Here is an 18,849-nt window from a genome sequence, read left to right as displayed (position 1 = left end):
AGTCAGGTAGCCCCGGTAGGTCATCTTCTAAGACACTTTTCTTTGCGTGTGATGGAAGGCCACTGAAGCCTGGGGCAGGATCCTCCAGCTGCCAACTTGAAAGCGTGGTAAGGCTCAAAGCAGGACTACCCCGTCAGCAGGATTGTGTGCTTCCTTTCTCTACGACACGCAACCAGTGTCCTCTCTCACCTGGGCTATGTCCTACACCCATTCCTTTCTCTATATAATTTATTTAACTCCCTGCAGCCAAATCTGCTACCTGATCAAAACTCTCCAATGTCCAGGAAGGGAAAATTCAATGAAAGATCGAATGCAAGCCCTAGCAAGAGGGCCCTGCTTCCTACCACCCCCCAGCGCACCCCCCAGCATTTCCTCCCAGGCAGCTGCCACCTATATCCAGCTCACCAACCACAATGCACTGGTTCGGTATTTTCCAAGATGTCTACACAATCATCCCTTCTAGCCTTTAATTCCTCCTGCTCCCTCTGCCCACAGCACTCCCTTCACCCGCCTCTGCCATAGAAAATTCTCCTAGCCGTTCTAGGGTCACCCGATATTGCATCTCCTCTATGAAATCTTTCCTGATAGCTCAACCAGATGTTCTCTCATGTCCCTCAGAGCCTCCACACCATTGTGTCTGTCCTCTCTTTAGAAAGGGTCATTAACATCCCCTTACAGAAGAGTCTCAGGGAGGAGATGAGCCAGTCACGGTCCAGTATAGCACCAATGAAACATACAACTTTCCTCTAATTCTTTAATGCTTCCTTCCCCCACTATCATGATCCCAATCCTACCTTACAAATCCGACTAGATCAGAGGATGTACCCTGGTACAGATAAGAGCTGGAAACACAGGGAATCCAGGACAGATTAACAGCTCAGAACCAATCATGAGAGTAGTGATATCAGGAGGGAAAGGGGAAGGTGGGGGGAAAAGAGGGAACCAATCACAATGTTCTACATATAATCCTCTCCCTGGGGGAGACAGACAACAGAAAAGTGAGTGAAGGGAGACATCGAACGGTGTAACACATGAAAAAATAATAATAATTTATAAATTATCAAGGGTTCGTGAGGGAGGAAGGGTGGGGGAGGGGGAAAATGAGGAGCTGATACCAAGAGCTCAAGTAGAAAGCAAATGTTTTGAGAATGATGATGGCAACAAATGTACAAATGTGCTTGACACAATGGATGGATGGATGTATTATGATAAGAGTTGTACAAGGCCCTAGTAAAATTACTTTAAGAAAAAGAAAGGGTCATTCATATATTTTCATTTGTATGTGTCCTGCTTCTCTTACTAGGCTTTCTAATGGGAGATCACAGCTCACCCATGTTCCTACTGCTACAACATGGAATATAAAGTGAATCTGCAGTGAATTAAATGGCATAATCTTTGATCAAAGAAAATTCTTTAATTTAATGAGCCAGTTCATCACCTGAGAGTATTTAGATAGGATCGAACTATGAGTCAACAATAGGCTTGCAGCAACTAGTAATATCATAAATAAATGCACTGTACTCTCACACAGGCATCAAAAGTCAAGGGGATAAAAATATGCTATATAGTATGCTAAATAATAATGTGAAGTATTTTATCTTGACTGACTCAAACTAAACACACACAAAACTAAAATTACTCTTATGGTTAACTGACACTAGAAATTATCTTTTGCAAAATATTTAGAAAGATGCCCAATTAAGTTTGAATGACTTCAAAGTATAGAAAGGGTTCCTTAAACCCTAGGAAAATTGAACCACTTAAAATTTTTGTATGTTTATTCTTATCTGTAAGCTTGCAATCAATCAAACTTTATGGGAAGGTGGTGCAGACACACCAAACAGCCTACTTTCTCCTTTGTGGTGTTTAAAAACAGTCTCCTTTCTGCATAATTTAAAATAAAACCGTAGAAACTCTGAGTCAGTGTTTCCAATGTTTGCCATTAAAATGTAGAGAGAGGAGAGTACAATATATATTTACCCTGGTACAGAATTTCCTCAAAAGGACAACATTGAATATAAACCAAAGAAGCACCGTCCCAAGACAAAGGAAAAGATCTGTAAATCAAACCCAAATTCCATCTAAAATGAAATATTCACAACCGGGGGCTGGGCGGAAGCATTGATGGCAGATCCTTCCGAGAGGGTGTTGGGAGAAGCAGGAGTTCCCCCGGAACCTACCTCACACGAACTCCCTGCCTGCCACCCCAGCTCCCCAGTGGGGTCAGCGTTGTTCTACGCCAGCACCACCCTCCACAACCTGCTGCGCTACCCGGAGGGCGCCAAGGTGGCGGTGCGCTTGGCGGACAGGCTGCAGAAGACGGCGGTGCCCCTGCTCAACCAGAACCACCCCAAGTTCCTGGTCATCACCACCGATGGCGTGCAGCTGCTGGCCTGGGGCAAGCAGAAGAGCAAGCCGATCATCCTGGCGCACCGGGGCCCCCAGGCCCTCAGGCAGGTCACAGAACTTAGTTATGAGAAGCTGCTCTCAAAGTGCTGTCTGGGTGCCCTAGCCAGACGCCCGCCATTGCGGAGGCTCGGGGGATGCGAGCCCTGGGCAAGCACTGCCTCGGGGCCCTGCACAGCCTCTCGGATGGGGCCACCACGCAGTAGGGCCTGGGGATCCTGGGGTTCCAGCTGAGTGGGCGAGGTGCACGTCCCGACCTGCACCCCGGGCACGCTCTCCAACCTGACGTGCAACCGCAGCAAGAACAAGCCGCTGGGGACGCAGAACAGCGGCGTGCAGGCGCTCATCCACACCATCCTGCGCGCCGACGATCAGGACGACACCGCCGAGCTGGCCGGCTGCACCCTGCGTCACCTCACCCGCCACCACCCCGAGGCCGAGATGGCCCGGAACTCCGTGCGCCTGAACAACGGCTTCCCAGCCATCGCCAAGTTGCTCAGCCTCCCCAAGCAGTGGCCCCTGGTCAAGGCAGCCATCGGCCTGCTCCGGAACTTGGCCCGCTGCCCAGCCAACCATGCCCACTGCAGGAGGCAGCGGCCCTCCCCGCCTGGTCCAGGCCCACCAGGATGTCCGGCGCCACGGGCTTGCGGGCACACAGCAACCCTCCACGGACGGACGGCGGGAGGATGGAGGAGATTGTGGAGCGCTGCCCATCCTGGCCCAGAGCCCCACGAACCGCATGGAGATCTTCCGACTCAACACCACCCCCTGTGCGTGCAGCTCCTGGACTCATCGGTGGCGAGCATCCAGCGAGGGCATGGCTGCAGGCGCTCATTGATGCTGAGGGGGTCTCTGCCTCCCTCGCCCCACTGCCCCATGAAGCTGCAGCACTGCCACCTACGCAGCTGCGGTCCTGTTCCGAGGAGCTCACCAACTCCCTCTTCAAGCATGCCCCGTCTGCCTGGGAGGCTGCCCAGAGCCTGATCCCCATCCATGAGCCCTATGCCAAAGACCTGGACGCTACCTACCGCACCATGTACTCCAGCAACGCGCCCCTGGACCCCCTGGGCATGCACACGGGCACGGATGGGAACTATAGCCACAGTCTCAGGCCTCCCTACCCACTACCGACCACATGCTGGCCTAGCCGCCTCCACCCCAGTGCAGCTCCTCTTCTGAGAGCCTAGGAGCAGGCCTTGGGTCAAAGCCTGAGCCTGAGCCAGGGAGGGGAGCCGCCCACTTCCTACTGACCCCAGGCCTGCAGAGCTGCACCCCTGCAGAGTTTCTTGGGATGGTGACCTGCTCCTGCTTTCCTGTCCTGGATTGTGGGCCCACTCAGGGCTCAGTGGCCCTCCCCCACCCCGCAGCCCTGGCCTCTAAAGCTTTAAGACAAGTCGCCACTGTTTCCAGCCCAGCAACCCCACCCCACCTGCTGGGCTGGGCATCCAGGCCCTGAAAGTCTTGGGTTCCTTCTCTGGCCCCGATCTTTCCACCAACTGCCACCTGACCAAACACTCTGAGCCTCCGGGGTCTCCAGGTCCTGGGTTTAAGGCCCAAATCCCTGGAATCCAGAGTTTCTCTTGAAAAGTTCAGGGACTATCCAGGGGAGATGGCGTGGAGACTCAGGGAGCCAGTCCCCCTCCCTGAAGAGACTGCCTGCTCCTCTCTCCTGGACACTAAGCTGGCTTTGGCCCCTCCGGCCCCACTCACTGACTGCCCTAGCTGACCCCAGAAGTGCTCTTGGCTGACCCCTCTGGTGTGCTGTGGTGAGGGGCTTTTCCTTCCCTTTCCTGTTTCACCCTCCACCCCTCACCTACGGCACAAGGAGTGGGGTGCTGGGGAGGCCCCATGTTAGAATTTTATTGTTACCGCTTTACGTTTTCAGTTATTGGTTTTAGGTATAGACTAAAACAAAGGAAATAAAAATAACACACAGGCCAAAAAGAAATATTCACAACCATCCTTAAATTCAAGACCTTAGTTATGACCTCGTGATACAGATTATGCCAACAGTGGGAAAAACAAAACGCAACCTCACTGCTATCTAGTGGATGCTGACCCATTGCAACCCTACAGGAATAGGTCAAACTGCTCCCATGGGTTTCTGAGACTGTAAGGTTTGGGCGTTTGTTTGTTTGTTTGTTTGTTTGTTTGTTTGTTTAAATCATCTTATTGGGGGGCTCTTACAACTCTTATGACAATCCATCATTCAATTGTACTAAACACACTTATACATATGTTGCCATCAACATTTCCAAAACATTCTTTCTACTTGAGCCCGTGATATCAGCTCCTCTTTTTTCCCCTCCCTCCCCACCTTCCCACCCTCATGAATCCTTGATCAATAATATATTATTGTTGTTATTTCGTGTCTTACATGTCTGTTGTCTCCCTTCACCCACATTTCTGTTATTCACCCCCCTGGATGGTGGGGTATATAGAGACTGTAAGTTTTTATGAGTAGAAAGTCCTGCCCTTCTCCTCCCATGGAGCTGCTGGTGGTTTTGAACAGCTGACCTTGCAGTTAGCGGCCCAACTTGTAACCACTACACCACGAGGGCTCCAACAGTGGGAAGAGGAGACTAAATTTGTCCTTTTGAGAATCAGATTAAATAAAATATTACCCTGTCATTCCTCACTAGTAATATAAATGAGATATTGTAGAGAAAAATCACTGTATATAAGAAAAATATTAAATACTTTTGATATAGTTCTAATTAAACATGATTCCAGTATCATCTATATCTTTTCAAGACATTTACCAAAAAGAGTTTCAGTATTTGTTTATTGTTATGAGGCAGCCTCTAGTCAGTTTCAGCTCATGGGATGCTATGTACAACAGAACAGAACACTGTCTTGTCCTGTCCCATCTTCATTCACATTCATTCCTGTGTTTGAGCCCATTGTTGCAACCACTGTGTCAATCCATCTGGTTGGGGGTCTACTTTTTCAGTTTACCAAACATGATGTCCTTCTCGAGGACTGGTCTCACTTGGTAACCTGTCGAAGTACATGGAATCGAATCCTACCATCCTCTTTTCTAAGGAGCATTTAGGCTCTGCTTCCTCTGAAACAAGACTGGCTCATTCCTCTGGCACTACGTGTATATTAAGTGTTCTTCCCCTGCACCGCAACGCACGGGCTTCAGTTCTCCCTCAGGCTTCTTGACTCAGCATCCAGCTTTCGCTTAAAGAATGCCATTCTTTACGTCAGGAGCACCTTAGTCCTCAAAGTGACATTTTTGTTTTTTAACACCCTAAAGGCACTTTCGCAGCAAATTTGTCCAGTGCAGTGTGTCGTGTGATGTCTTTATTGCTACTTTGATGGGCTCTGATTGTGGAACTAAATAAAACCGAACCCTTGGCCACTTGAATATTTTCTCTGCTTCTCATGGTGTTGCTTATTGGTCCAAGTGTGAAGGCTTTTGTTTTATGTTGAGCTGTAATCCATACTGAAAGCATAGCATTATCTGGCATTTCATAATTATGATAATGGTAAAAAAAATCTATTTTGTGCATTAAGGAAATAGTGTGGGGACTACGTCTGACCTTCTCCAGCTTCACGAGGGGGAAGGAGAATGCAGCTCCACCTCTGCCCAAGGATGAATCCTATGAGGCAGAGGTCAGACATGCTTCCACCTCCCATCCTCCTTTGTCCTATTCTGACACCCGCAATCTCTCCCATGGCATTCTATTTCTCTGCTGGGTTTGATAATCCATTGCAAGGGTCACATACAACTCACTGATAATACTCACAATTATGGGATGGTGGTAGTTACAAATTTCATGTCAACTTGATAAATACGGGTGGAGTCTAGCCTGTCACTCAGGTCACAGCCTACTGATGTCTCCTTGTGGGCATAGCCTTCTCATGAGGATTCTGGGAAATTCCTCGCTCTCTGCTTCACCTTTCTGCTGGTGAGCCAGTCATTTGGGGAGCTGCCTGAGACCTGCCAGCCCCCTGGAGATGCGGCCACCACCATTGGATCCACAAGACTTTTCACCGGCCCCCAGTGATCTTCCTGCATTCCACATCATTGCATGTATCTATATGAGTTTGAAGAGGGATTTATGGACTTGTTCTGATCTGGGTTGGGATGTTTGCTCAATATATAATTGCCTCTTAAAATAAAGCTCTCTCTTACACAATATGAGGGCCTCTGGATTTGTTTCTCTTATCAACCCGGCCTAACACAGAGGATGATTAGGGAAGTTAAAAAGTCACAAGTCAAGAACAAAAACCATTAAGGATACAGTTCTTTAATCCTCTCCTCAGCCAGTCCAGTGAGCATTTTACTCTAGTCCTCAACCTCTCAGCCCTGTGGCCCCTTGGTGTCTGCCCTGCTCAGGCAAGTGTTACAAAATAGTTTAGTACTAACAGATGCCTAAAGAGTACCCCATTTTGCAGGTCAACCTCCTTCTGGAAAACATTCCGCTTTACTCGTTCTCGTGGTCTCAGTGCAGTGGCCTCTGCTGCCTCTTCTGCCACTGTCACTACACCCAGAGACTTCACACACTCTCCCTGATAGCTCTTCTTTCTTGATGCTCTCTTCCTGCTCCTAAGACAGCTCACTTTCCACTCAGTGGAATGGACTCTACACCTTATTTGCATCCTCTCACTGTGTGGGAGTTTGGAAGACTATGTATGGATAGAAGAGCCATACTAAGTAATCGTACTTCACAGCATGCATTAGCGGCTAACACGTGGCAGCAATGACTGCTGAGGTGCCGTGCCAAGATTGTCAGTGGTATGGCAATTATGTAATGATATAACTTGGCACTTGTGTAATAATGTGATTTGGAAGTTATGCAACAATTTGACAATTATGTTACTTGGCAGTCATATAATAATGTAGTCTTTCTCCTTTTCATCATCCTACCTTTTAGCATAATGGCAATTTTTGCATAACAATCTGGTCTTTGGAGCCTAACCATGTTAAGTGAGAAAAGAGTGTAGTTTTTCATAGAGCTTTAGGGCATCCATATCAATTGCTATTGGGTCAATTCCTGCATCCTGAATGCAGATTCAGTGCATTGAAACTAACTCCTGGACAGTCTTCCTCTTTTTCACTACCGTTACATTTTACCAAGCGTGATGTCCTTTTCCAGGGACTAGTCTTGCCATCCTTACTTCTAAAGAGCATTCTCATGCATCCTGGAATTCTTCCCTCAATATCACTGGCTCTTGATCATATGCTGCCTCCTTGAACTGGCTAGTATCAGCCAGTCATTTTTGATGCAATGATTTCATGGCTTCTTTGATTGCTTCTGTCATCATACAAAAATTGGTATTTTAATTCCAGGTCTTCGCACATTTAGTTATAATACTGTCTTTTCAAGATGCTTTTTGGCATATCTATTGAGTGCTTCTCCTCCATCATTTCTTCTATTTGACTTAACTACTGTACATTCAAAAGCAAGTCTGAGTCTTTCCTGACGTCCATTTTGATCTTTACTTTCTTTCCTGTCTTTTCTGTGAAATTTGTTTCTTCATGCATTTTGTCCTTAATGCCATTCCACAACCTATTTAGTCTTCAGTAAATTGTGTTCAGTGAATGAAATCTGTTTCTGAGCCGGTCTCTCCATTTAGGTGGGATGTACTCAAAGTTGTACTTTAGTTCTTGTGGACTTATTTTCATGTTCAGGTCTCTCCATTTAGGTGGGATGTACTTGAAGTTGTACTTTGGTTCTTGTGGACTTCATTTCATGTTCTTCAGCTTCGACTTTCAATTACATATGAGCAACTGGTGATCTGTTCCACAGCCAGTCCCCGGTTTCTGACTGATTATATTAAACTTGTCCATCTGTCTTTCCACAGATGTAGTCAATTTGATTCCTGTGCTTTCCACTTGACAAGATTCACATATGTGCATAGTGTAGTGTCGGTGACCCTATGTACAACAGAACAAAACTTCACAGTCCTCACCATCCTCATAACTGTTCTATTTGAGCCAATTCATTTTTTCCGCCATTCTGTGAATCCATCTCCTTATGAATCCAATTCCTCTTTTTGGCTGGCGTGCCACTTCACTACGCTTAATATCCTTTTCCAGAGATAGAAAGGACACCCAAAGTATGTGGAACAAAGTCTCATCATCCTTGCTTCTAAAGCAGTATTTTTTTCTAAAAGAAGGAATTTTCAATGCTATGGTCTGAATGTAATTAGAGAGTCTAGGATAAAGGGAGTTGGTGATAAAGTGAGACTGTTCTCAGTCCTAATCAGGGGTTTGGCCACAGAAGTAGGATCCGTCACCATCATTAAAGCATAAGGAAAAAAGCCTGAGACTTTATCAGAAATAGATAACATAACCCAGCTAGAAACAGATCATACAAACTAACTATCCATCACTGTCTAAAAATCACTTCCTCCTCCTTTTGTAATAAGCTAAAAGGGAGAACCCCCTAGCAGAACAAGAAGGTAATCCAATAATTTTGAAAAGTACTTCTTCTAAGTCTGTGGAGCCTTTCCTCAATTTTGAACTTGCATGTCTAAATGTGGATTCCTCCAGAAAAGCAGACTCTGAGACAAGGATTCACCGTCAAGTTGTTCATTTGGGAAGCGCTGTGTGGGAATACTGGGCCTGGTGCATGGGAAGAGAGAACAATCTACAAAAGACATTAGAGGCCAAGAATCTGGTACAGGTAGCAGTCACCGGTTATGGCCGCTGGGATACAGACGGGACTAAAACCAGGTACCATGGAGTAGACTGCCTCGTGGTGATGCCTGCGGTGTCACAGTGACACTGTGCTGCAGAGGGTTTTCAAAGACTGAATTTTCAGAAGTGATTGGTTAGGTCTTTCCTCCCAGGTATCTGGAGGTGGATTTAAATAACAAACTTTCCAGTTAGCGGTCACACTAACTCATCTGTACAACTCCGAACGTCTGAAGTGAAGGCCCCAAACAAGCAAGCAAGCAAGCAAGCAAGCCGCAGGCATCAAGTCTCCAAATGAGGACAACTCCATCGGTAGAGTGACCTCCTCCGAAGGGTTCTTGGCTGTGATATTCATGGAAGCAGGTCACTTCCTTCCATGGTGCCACCAGTTGGGTTGAACTTTTAGGTTAATGGTCAAGTGCAAAACTTTGCACCACTCACCTCCAAAGGAAAGGTCAAAGAGTATTGATCCTGTAGCACTTGATGCCCTCGCCAAGCTGGAGCCAACACCTTTCCAAGGCTTTGAGAAAGTAGGCGGCAAAAATGCATGCACTAGCAATGGGCAAGCCTCCAACATGGAAGCAAAAGACTCTCGAGCAGTGGTTCCCAACCTTCCTAATGCAGCGACCCTCTAATACAGCTCCTCATGTGGTGGTGACCACCCCCCAACCATAACATTATTTTCATTGCTACATCATAACTGTAATTTTGCTACTGTTATGAACCGGGCGACCCTGTAAAACGGTCCTTCAACCCCCAAAGGGGTCGCGACCCACAAATTGAGAACCGCTGCTCTAGAGCATAGGTGGAGCTCTAGAACCATAGACTGACTACATGGCATCCTTGAAAACACTAACTCTTTTCTGATCAGCATTTGATGATCTGATTGGTGTTTGATTTCAATCTCTCCCTTTTCTCTGCTACACAAGGGATCATACATTTTGCATTTGAGTCATCTCCTAAGCTATAAAATATACAATTCTATCTTACCTTTGTCTTTACCTCTCACCTCAAATCTACTTTATATTTTGCATAAATTACAAGTTTAAATCTATTCCTGGGTTTTACATTCTTTAACATGAAACTTGCTCTCAAGTGAGCTGTAGCAGCTATCTCCCCTTTGGTATGACTGCTCATCATAATGGCCCATACGGTCCATGAAAAACGATGAGCTGGAAGTTGACAGACCCAAAGTAGATTGAAGTTCTCAGGGCTAAAGAAGAGAGAGACTGGGAAATCATTCCCTAAGGATTACAGAGTTATAGTTTTTGTTTAGGATAGTCAAAAGAACTAAATAGTGGTAAAGGATGTATAACTTGGTAAATGTAATTGATGCTACTCAATTATACACTTAAAAATGCAAAAGTAAAATGACCAATGATACACACTTATATACATACAGAGAGAGAGAGAGAGAGAGAGAGAGAGAGAGAGAGAGAGTAAGGGGTACCCCCCCCCAAATGGGAAAAGTTCCACTGGGCAGAGCTTTTATAGTACTCATTTTACCGCGCTAGGTGAGCATCAAGCAACTTGCTCTGAGTTAGTACACCCAGCGGCGTCACCTGGCAAGGTTCTCTCTGGTCACAGTGAATTTTTTCGTAAAAACAGTTTCCCTCGAATCTTGTTTTTTTGTGTGATGGCTGATTTAAGAGAACAGTGTGTGGCTGCGAAATTTTGTTTCCTGCTCTGGTGAAATGACACAAAAACTGTGACGACAAAGCTATCGAAAAAACTCAAGTGTACTGTATGAGTGGTTTTTCTGTTTCAAAACAGGTGAAATGTTGATTGATGACAAACCTGATTCTGGACGTACGTCAAATTCCCTAATGAACAAAAATGTTGACACATGGTACATTTGGAGTTCATTCCACCAGGTAAGACTGTTAATCAAACTTAGAGGAGCTGAAAAGATTACATAACAGTGTGTGACCAAAAAAAGCCTGACATGTGGCAGAAAAGGAACTGGTTTTGCCACCATGACAATACACCTGCTCACACAGCCATCTCAGTGAGCCAGTATTTGGCAAAAAACAGCATGCCTCTCTTACCCCATATGCCTTACTCACCTGACCTCATTCTGTGCGGCTTCTTTTTGTTTCCATGAATGAAGAGTGTCATTAAAGGACAATGATTTGATGACTTAAAAGAGGTGAATAAAAAAACAAGGGCGGTGCTATTAGCTATTCAAACAGATGAGTTTGAAAAATGTTTCCAAGAATGTAATCACAGATTTGACAAATGTATTAAGTGTAATGAAGAGCACTTTGAAGGTGATATGATTACTTTGTAAGAAAATTTTAAATATATAGCTTTAAAAAAAATTCCATTTTTTAGGGGGTACCCCCTCGTGTGTGTGTGTGTGTAATTTTTGCCATAATAAAATTAGTTAATCAAAAGAAAGATGGGCTAGACCACACACAGAGAGCTCAGACTATGGGGGTACACAGAAATCTTCATGCTATTAGAGGGTAAAAATAATTTTGAAAGAACGCATAATCATAAAATAATTGGAGGTAGATGAAGAAGCCAAACCTAAGCACAACTCTAAAGAACCATTTTCAATGAAATGTCATTTTACAAGCTTTGAACAAATACTATGTTGTTTGTTTTTAATAATCCAATCTAAAATGGTTCTTAGGTTGTAGAAGGAGGTTTATGACATATTATTAGTAACCTAGTTCTAAGTCTTGGCTGTGTATATAGTCAAAGAGAGATTATAATATGCCCAAGCAAATTTTACCTAAAATAACCCTGACTTGGCCTACATTATGCTTTGAAGTGTATATGACCGTCAGCCCTGGGAATGCAATGAATAGGACTGAAGTTAATGGAAATGTAGCATTTATTATAGGTTTCTTGGATTAAAGAGATTTATTATTATTCAGATATCATATTTGACAGTATACAAAAACACCTGATTAAGAGTCATTTAACATTTTATATTGTCCAATCTAGTTTTAATACAATCTTTATATTTAAACAGATATAAAAATGAAAAAATTGGGCAATCACTACAACTTTCTTAGTGCTTTATACTGAGTGTAAGAGGCCCATCATTGGCTACCCTCCTCTCTTGGCCACCAGCAAGCATTCAGTAGACGCAGTATTGAATAAGCCTACTTTTCAGAGGACAGTTTACACCTACATAAGCATCGGACCACACTGTTCCCTCACACAAACTATCTGTGCTACCACACGGTGAATCTTTAAAACTAGACACCTCTAACTACCCAAAATATCATATTGATATAAGCATCTGCATCTTGCTGCTCTAAACCAGTGCTTCTCAGACTATTTGTAATTAAGGAGGAAATTTTTTCATTATAATTTTAAAATTATAAATGATGTAAAATCATAAATGGTTTACAGCCTGTTAGGGACTGATACCTGTGCAATATGCATTCAAGATCATGCAATTTTTGTAAAGAACCTACGAAAGATGAGCCAAATGTATTGTTCTTATTATTAGATAAAAGAGACATAAAATAACTCTGAAATTTCTGGGGAATCTCTCTACAGGTATTCTTCCTTTCAGTACGTATCGCTGAGCCACCAGTAACAGTTGGTGGGTGCGCTGAGCAGGGAGCTACACACACCTATATATATATATGAAGGATAAACTTTACCTTTGACATTCTTTCCAAATCCTATAGAGGAAAGTTTTTTGTCCACTTGTTCAACATTGCTTGACTTCTCCTTCAGAATGTCATCGTCGTTAGCCACGCCATCAGAGGGTTTTTTCTTTTTCTTTTTCTTCTGCCGAGGCGGAAGCTTTTGTGGAAAAGTAAACATTGGGAATATCACAAGAAACATTGCAACGGCACAAAGGAGGAATCCGCTCCACCTGGAAAATGGGGACATGTGAACAGTGCTTATGGCTTTATACTGTCTAGACAAACCAATCAGCAAAGTCGAGTTCTGCAGTGACAAGATTCTCCAGTGAAACACAAAACACACGTCTTATCTTTCACTCTAAAGCGGTCCAGAGTTGGGCAAGCAAAGAAAAGGAAGGGTTTCTTTCTTCCTGTGGCACAAATGAGAGCTATCTCATCGTCACGCTAGCACGATGACAGATACATACTGTAATCAGCAGCCTGATTAGAATTTCATTCTATAACTATTTTTGAGCTCTTACATGTTAGTTCAATCCTGATACATGTGTATTGTATGGTTGAATTGTGTCTTCCAAAAATATGTGTTAAAATCCTAACCCCTACACCCCAGGTTAAGGAGCCCTAGTGGTATAGTGAGTGACCCAGTGGGCTGGGAACCACGCGGTCTGGGGTTGAAACCCATCAGTCGTTCCTTAGGAGAAGAGGAGGCCGTCTGCTGCCAGCCTTGGGAATCGGAGGCAGCCATTCTGCTGTGTCCTCTCAGAGTAACCTAATGTGATATACTCATCTTTCACAAGGATGTCAACAAGGAGCAATGGAGGGCACCTCCTACACCTAATGATCTCTGATTTTCACAAAGAGCAGATTATACACGGAGACGAGCACAGCCTGGGAAGACGGGTGCCAGGTAAGGGTTTCCAGAGAGAAGACGTCTGTTCCTGAGGAAGACCTCAGGCCAGCAGTAGAGAAAAATCAACACGGCAGTGCCCAGATTTAGATTTTTAACCTCCAAACATGTGAGAAAATTCTTTCCTATTCTTTAAAGTCACCCTCAGCTAGTGATTGTTTTATAGGAGCACTCAAAAACGGTGACCGTGCATTTTATAAGAAATCACTAAATCTTATCTTAATCAATAAAAATCACACACACTCTACAACATACCTCCTGAACCAGTATTAGATACTTCCTTTTTAGAAGAAAACCTCATGTCCTGTGCAGTGTGTATTTAAAATTGCTGAGAATGTTCAGATATTTTGCATCAAACACTTAAGAATGTATTGACATGACGATCACAATGCTTAACCCAACTATGGCGCCCTGGTGACGTAGTGGTTATGCGTTGGGTGGCTCACCACAAGATCAGCAGTTTGAAACCACCAGCCAGCTCTGAGGGAGAAAGATGAGACTTTCTCCTCCTGTAAAGTGTCACAGTCTCAGAAATTCACAGGGCCAGTTCTGCCCTGTCCTCTAGGGTCAGGAGGAGTCAGCATGGACTCGATGGCAGTGCGTTTTTTGGAGTTCTTAACCAACCTTGAGCACCACTGAAAGTCCTTTGACTTGAACCTTGCCTTCTAGAATTTATCTTCTAGTTGAAAAAATTTTAAGACGACCTTTAGGAATTCAAGAATATAAATAATTAAGTGTTTGCTCATATAGCATAGACGATGAATTTTATAACACTTCAGAGAAGGTAGATTATTGTGTCCCAGAAAGTTTCTTAGCTGAGGTGGGACTTATTGCTGTAGAAAATTGTGATTCTGCCTTTGAGTTCATCTAAAGCTGTCATGCTGCAGAGAGCTGTGAGGGGAAACAGAATAGATCTCAAATCCTAGTCTTGTCTGAAAGTCAACTGTTGGGCTTTGGGCTTCTTGCCTGAATGTTTCCCCACAGAATAATTCTTCAGTCCCCTTTCAATTCTTTCCCAGCAAATACAGGCTCCTGGTTTACCTAACAGGGTTACCACATTCTAACTGGGTTTCTTCTTGAACTCCTGACCTTAAAGCTTCAAAGTTAACAAATGTACAGACTTCATCCTCGGTTTCCCATCAGATGTAACTGGAATATAACCAGTATTTCAAGCACTAATGTCGAATTCAACCCTAAAGAATAGAGATCCTTTACAAAGTGAAAATTCATGTAAAAAATAAAAGCGTTCCCACTCAAGTGCTGTTCTCAGCCACAAAAGGTCACAGTTCAGAGAATAATTTCTCGGGCCAGTTCTTAATAATCGTGTGTGCCATTTTCCAAGATATTGAAGGTCTATAAAATAGAGATTTTAAGGTAATTTTTTACAACGCGTTCTTTTAAGTGCAGACGTCTAGCAATCTCAATTATTCAGAATAAAATCACAAACCCAGTGCCTATTGCAGATTAGGTACTCAATAAACTTGAGGAATAAATTAGGTGAATTAGATACATTTCTTAAATGAAAAACAAAAGGGGAAAACGGAATCTGTCCTCAGGGAACACTGCGCCCATAACAACTGCGCCCTTTAGCACTTGCCATGTTCATGAGGCCCTGGTCATCTACTGCTCTTAAATGTTTTCTTAAAGACCCTGCTTTCACGTCCTCCGAGCCCCCATGAGGTCCCTGGACCGACATGGCTCTCTCCAAAAAGGTGCAGGAAGTGCAGCATAAGACATGAGGATACCTATCCTCTCTGGACCACTTACTCCATCCACACCACTCACTCACTGCCATATATATAGTCAATCTCTACTTGTAGTGACCCTACAGGACAGGACAGAATTGCCACTGTGGATTTCTGAGACTACAGCTCTTTATGAGAGTCAAAAGCAAGAGTAAAGTCAATACTTTTACTTTCAGTGAGTGCTTGCAACCAGAAAAAACCAATGTATGTTCTCATTGAGAATTGTGAAAAACTCCAACACTGCCCTGATTATCTTGATAAATAATGTAACATCCAAAATTCAAGTTTGAGTTCTGCATCCTAATCATTACTTACTTCCTAGGACAATTAAAGTTGAAAGAGAGAATAAACAAGTCAATCCACAGCCCAGGCGGGGAAATAAAATATTACCATTAAAAGTGATTTCCTAAGAAAATGACAATGAAAAGGCTGGGCTAAAATTCTGGGCAGCAAGAGAATGTACACAAAACAGAAATCCAAATATAATAAGGAATTGGGAAGGAAATATTTTAGATAAAATAATGAAATGTATGATTAAAGTAAATAGGAAAGTACCCACATACTAAAGAACATCCCAACTCTAAAGATTACAAATTAAAGAGATTTGTTAAATCTGTTGTAATAGTTTCTTATTGCTGCTGTAACAAATTACCACATACACAGTATCTTAAAACGATGCAAACGTATTATTTTATAGACCTAGTGGCCAGAAGACTAAACTAGGTTACAGGTCAGCCTCTCTTCTTGCCCTTCTAAATTCTGGAGTCTACCTGCACTCCTTGACTCGGGGCCTCTTCCTTCATCTACAGCAGGTCACTGCAGTGTCTACACTCTTCATCACATCCCCTTCTCTGACTCTTGATGCTCCTGCTCCTTCTTGCCTTGTGATCACACTGGGCCCACCTACGCGATCGAGGACAACCTCCCTAACTCAAAATCCCGAGTCACATCGGCAAAGTCCCGTTTGTCATTTAAGGTAAGATTCAGAGGTCCTGAAGATTTGGATGTAGATGTATTTAAGAGTTGTTATTCTGTCTACTACACCCTTTTTGATTATTCTTAACTATTTTTCATTTCCTCATTTGGGAAATTTTATTGTAATTACTACAGTACTATAAGTCTATTATAATTAATAAGTGGAATGAAAAGTATTAAAAAGAATTCTTACCAGTTTCCAATGAAACGCGGGTCATTCTGGTCAACGTGAACAGGGCTGCTGGGGTCAACATAAAAACCAATAAGAAGTCCACCTAGTAAATATCCCACTGCAGGACCAAGTGCTCCCATGACATACATGATGGCTAGAAAGAAAGGAGGGACAATATGATGTACAGCAATGTTTTAAGTCTCAATAGCTCTCTAACTTTACTCTCGTGTTACATATATGGCACAGCTAAATCCAAGTAACAACTTACAAGTAACAGTGGGGAACTTGATTGTTTCCATGTTAACCTTTGAGTTTCAAACTTTGCTACTCCTTTAACTATTAGCTGTTATCCTCATGGGGCATCAGAATCATTTGCAGATCTTTTTATTACTTTTGTTTTGTTTCTTAATATAAATGTTCAGTCTATAACCAAGACTCACTAAATTTTAATTTATGAAAGTAAATTAGAGACCCATGTTAGTGAATGAGAAACTCACTACATAACCAAGAGAAGGGAAAAGGAAAGCTCTAAGAAAGAGTAGATAGCATTTGTCCTAGTTGGAAGATCACAGAACCAGATTCAGTTGAATTGGCAAAGCTGCTTAAAATGCCTTCAAATCAATATATTTTCAAACCACCAATTCAAAATCAAAGATCTTGCAATACATTTTATTTATTGTTAATTGAGGAATCCAACTAAAGACAACTGATCCTTGATAAAGGAGGGAATAAACATTAAATGGGAAAGAGATTGTCTTTTTTAAAAAATGGTGCTGGCAATATCAGATCTCCATTTGCGGAAAAATGAAACAGGACTCAACCTATAAACAACAATGAACTCAAGAGGAGCCAAAGACCTAACTGTAATTGTCAGAGCCATAGAGACCATCAATGAGAAAACAGTGACAACCTTTGGGGCCCTATTGCAGAGAACATATACACTAGCAAATATAATAAGGGAAATACACAGAGTAAAAGAAAAAACATCACAGGGACCGAGTAAAAAGAAAACACGTATGTGCATTAAAAGAGTTAATCGAAAGAATAAAAAGGGAACCCATAGAGAGGGGCCCATTAGACAAAGAACTAATCTCTAAAATCTATACATAACCGCATCACCTCAATAAGAAAATTATGAATAATCCAGTTCAAAAGTGGATAAAGGCAAGACATGAATACAATCTACCGGCATGAAGCAGGGAACCAACAGAGAGGTCGGAGGGGCCAGCCCCAATCCCAACTACGTGGACAGCCTCTCCTCCCACCAAACGAATTCACTTCAGAGGACAGCACTGAAGTTATAGTTCAGAAAGAGGGGTGCATCTGATCAGGGCACACAGGAGCAAACAAAGAGTGAAGGAGATAGAATGGAACACATCCTGGCCCACCAAGCTCCGAGGATAATATACCTGTTCAGAGCAGCCAAGGCACAGAAGGAGCATAGGGCCAGCCCTACCACGAGACACAACATCCCTCACTGACCCTTAATGCTCTGAGGGACAACACTGGAGGCACAGTGTGGGAACTGTGCCCAATCTGACCACCCACACCAGGGTGAAAAACTAAGGGCATACAACAGAGCAGCAAGGGGAACAAAGCAATTAAGTCCCCGGGGAACACCAAAAATAGACTTTGGGGCCAGGGCGTGGCACCCAATCAGATTTGACTTGCAAACACTGCTGAAGGTCAACAAACAGACCTGGGAATATTTATAGGTTTTCCCTTTTTTGTTGTTGGTGTTGTTTTGGTTTGGGTTTTTTGTTGTTGCTTTCTTTTGTTTGTATTTCTTTTGTGCTTATTATTTTCTCTACGTGTCTACCTAAATAACTTAGGTGGGCTGAACAATCCAGAAGAGAAAACAATGGGTCTGACAGTTCCAGGGTGAAAGAGGAGAGAGGGAGGCAGCGGAAAGGAAAGGGATGTTAATCAACCCAGGGACAAGGGAACAACAAGTAATCAAAAAACAATAGTGAGGAGGGCATATGATGCCTGGTGAGGCTTGCTTGATCAAAGCCAATGTAGCTGAGAGGAATTACTGAAACCCGAATGAAGACCCAGCATGATAGTGGGACAAGAGGAAAGTAAAAGGAAATAGAGAAAGAACTAGGAGGCAAAGGATATTTATAGAGGGTTAAATACAGGGACTTAAATATGTAAATATATTTATATATAACAATAGTGAAATAGATCTATATACAAATATTTATATGTTAAGTATTAATGTAGCAAATGGACATTGGGCCTCTACTTAAGCACTCCATCAATACAACATGGGTGCATAAGCAAATGTGGTGAAGAAAGCTGATGGTGCCCTGCTATAAAAAAATACAGCATCTGGGATCTTAAAGGCTTCAAGATAAACAAGTAGCCATCTAGCT

The 18,849-nt window shown here is 43.2% G+C and overlaps 1 protein-coding gene across 1 annotated transcript in view; it reads right to left on the bottom strand.

Moving 5' to 3' along the window:
* Positions 1–18,849, bottom strand: part of SLCO5A1 (solute carrier organic anion transporter family member 5A1) — a 172,160-nt gene that overhangs the window by 87,961 nt on the left and 65,350 nt on the right. Inside the window, exons 2-3 of the mRNA XM_004697747.1 lie at positions 16,493–16,625; positions 12,685–12,902 (exon numbers count right to left, since the gene is read on the bottom strand). Coding sequence (XP_004697804.1) covers positions 12,685–12,902; positions 16,493–16,625 — 351 coding nt within the window. The remainder of the gene's footprint in view (positions 1–12,684; positions 12,903–16,492; positions 16,626–18,849) is intronic.

This window comes from Echinops telfairi, unplaced genomic scaffold (genome assembly GCF_000313985.2).
Source record: "Echinops telfairi isolate 266 unplaced genomic scaffold, ASM31398v2 ScPeMD7_1;HRSCAF=3_0, whole genome shotgun sequence".
NCBI lineage: Eukaryota > Metazoa > Chordata > Mammalia > Afrosoricida > Tenrecidae > Echinops > Echinops telfairi.
This window is presented reverse-complemented; position numbering and strand designations above follow the sequence as displayed.